The following is a 1,759-nucleotide window of genomic DNA, read 5'->3' on the forward strand; positions in this document are numbered from 1 at the left end:
AAATTAGGGTTCAATGTTAAAAAATCAAAGGTGTAAAAGCTGAAATTGTTGAAAACTACTATACAATAATGATAGAATTAGCTTTCCTCGAGTCCCTTCCAGTTTAGTCATTTTATTCAAGTGATTTCAATGCTCTAATCTCGGCGGGGAACCTGCAGCCAATCACGCTGCGTGACGTAACGATACGGCAAATGCAAGCAATGAGAGATGAGAGTGAGTCAGTCACATGAAGTCATCACTTGTATAGCCATCGTCTTTATTGCTCGTCATTTTGTCGTTATCGTTGAGGGACGAGTAATTCCTGCAGAACGAAAACATATCAATTAACATTTCAGGCTGCATTATGAATTTAAAGATTCTCAACAGATCCAAAAGCGGAAAACAACTGCAGTTATGGGCGCAATTTTTAAACATTATGTAAAAAATGGTATATTTGAAATTCATTTTCGTTGATAATGAGGAATCAGAGAGTGCAATTAATCACCTCGTAAACGGTGACATCCAAATTTAGAACTCCAGTGGGAATAAAAGTTTCGATAAATACGTAGTTATGACAAAAGTGCCTATTTCGTTAAAACAAAGCAAAAAGACATGTTTTGGCAAACTTTACAAAATTGGAATCTTTTACGTGAACCCGACCCCTTAGTTTTTCATTATTTTAATTACTAAATTATCAACATATGTCAAATTAAGTCAAACATAGCTGGCAGATTGCCAGAAAATAGCCACAATAGCTTCGTAGATCTGCAGTCTAAAAAAACAGTTAGGCAGACCAAAAAAATGTGCCTTTTCATTGAAGGCTGATATGTCTCTTCATTTAAGGCAAATGAGGGCTGATCAAAATTTGTATAAGTTTTTGCTGCCTCTATTAGCTGCTCTCAAATAAAGTCAAGCGTGACCAAAAATTTAATCACGCGAATGGACAAAAAATTCGCTCCACTAAGAGCGAAAAGTGACGTCACACATGAACTTCAGTTGAAATTACATGAACGAATGAACAAAAAGTAGATTTGAAGTGGTTGTGACCTCATATGGTCGTAACAAAAATCGCGACGACGAAATAAAAACATAGCCGGTAGAATACAGGAAACGACTCGAATCGTCGTATAAAATAATCTACCCTAACTTGGACATAATCAGAATATCGAAAAAAACGCTAGAAATAACAAAAATAGTAGACCAATATAACATAAAAAGCGTTAAATTTTTTTTCAGTTCAGGGGTGGGGGTAGGTGCTGGTGGGGGGAGGGGGGGTGGTAGCTGGGGGCAGGTAGGTGGTGATGCGGGTTGTAGGTAGGTGGGGTGGGGGGTAGGCACGTTGCGGGGTGGGGGGTAGGTAGGTATACGTGGGGGGGGGGGGGGGGTGGTGGTGGGTAGGTAGATACGTGGGGTGGGGTAGGTAGGTACGAGGGGGGGGGGTAGGTAGGTACGGTGGGGTTGGGGGGGGAGATAGGTATGTTAGGGGGGGGAGGTACGTCGGGGTGGGCGTAGTTTTTTTGTGGGGGGGGGGGCGGGGTAGGTAGTTAAATGAAATCAAATTTTCTCAAATTGACCTCTTCACCTTGAATTAGACTGTTACCAATTGCTATACATTACAAACTAAGCTATTGTTAAAGTCCGATGTTCGAAAACAGAATTCAACAATCAAAAACGAGGTAAAAGCTCGAATAGAAAGAAGTCAAAATTCAAGTCATGAACAAACTTGCTTTCTGCTAAAAAAACATAGCCGGTAGAATACCGGAACCGACTCGAATCGTCG

The 1,759-nt window shown here is 40.7% G+C and overlaps 1 protein-coding gene across 1 annotated transcript in view; it reads right to left on the reverse strand.

Moving 5' to 3' along the window:
- Positions 1-222: 222 nt before the first annotated feature.
- LOC142336527 (coiled-coil domain-containing protein 25-like) overlaps positions 223-1,759 on the reverse strand; it is a 73,641-nt gene continuing 72,104 nt past the window's right edge. The window contains exon 8 of the mRNA XM_075385434.1: positions 223-301. Coding sequence (XP_075241549.1) covers positions 223-301 — 79 coding nt within the window. The remainder of the gene's footprint in view (positions 302-1,759) is intronic.

Source organism: Convolutriloba macropyga, chromosome 3, assembly GCF_964194025.1.
Source record: "Convolutriloba macropyga chromosome 3, txConMacr16.3, whole genome shotgun sequence".
NCBI lineage: Eukaryota > Metazoa > Xenacoelomorpha > Acoela > Convolutidae > Convolutriloba > Convolutriloba macropyga.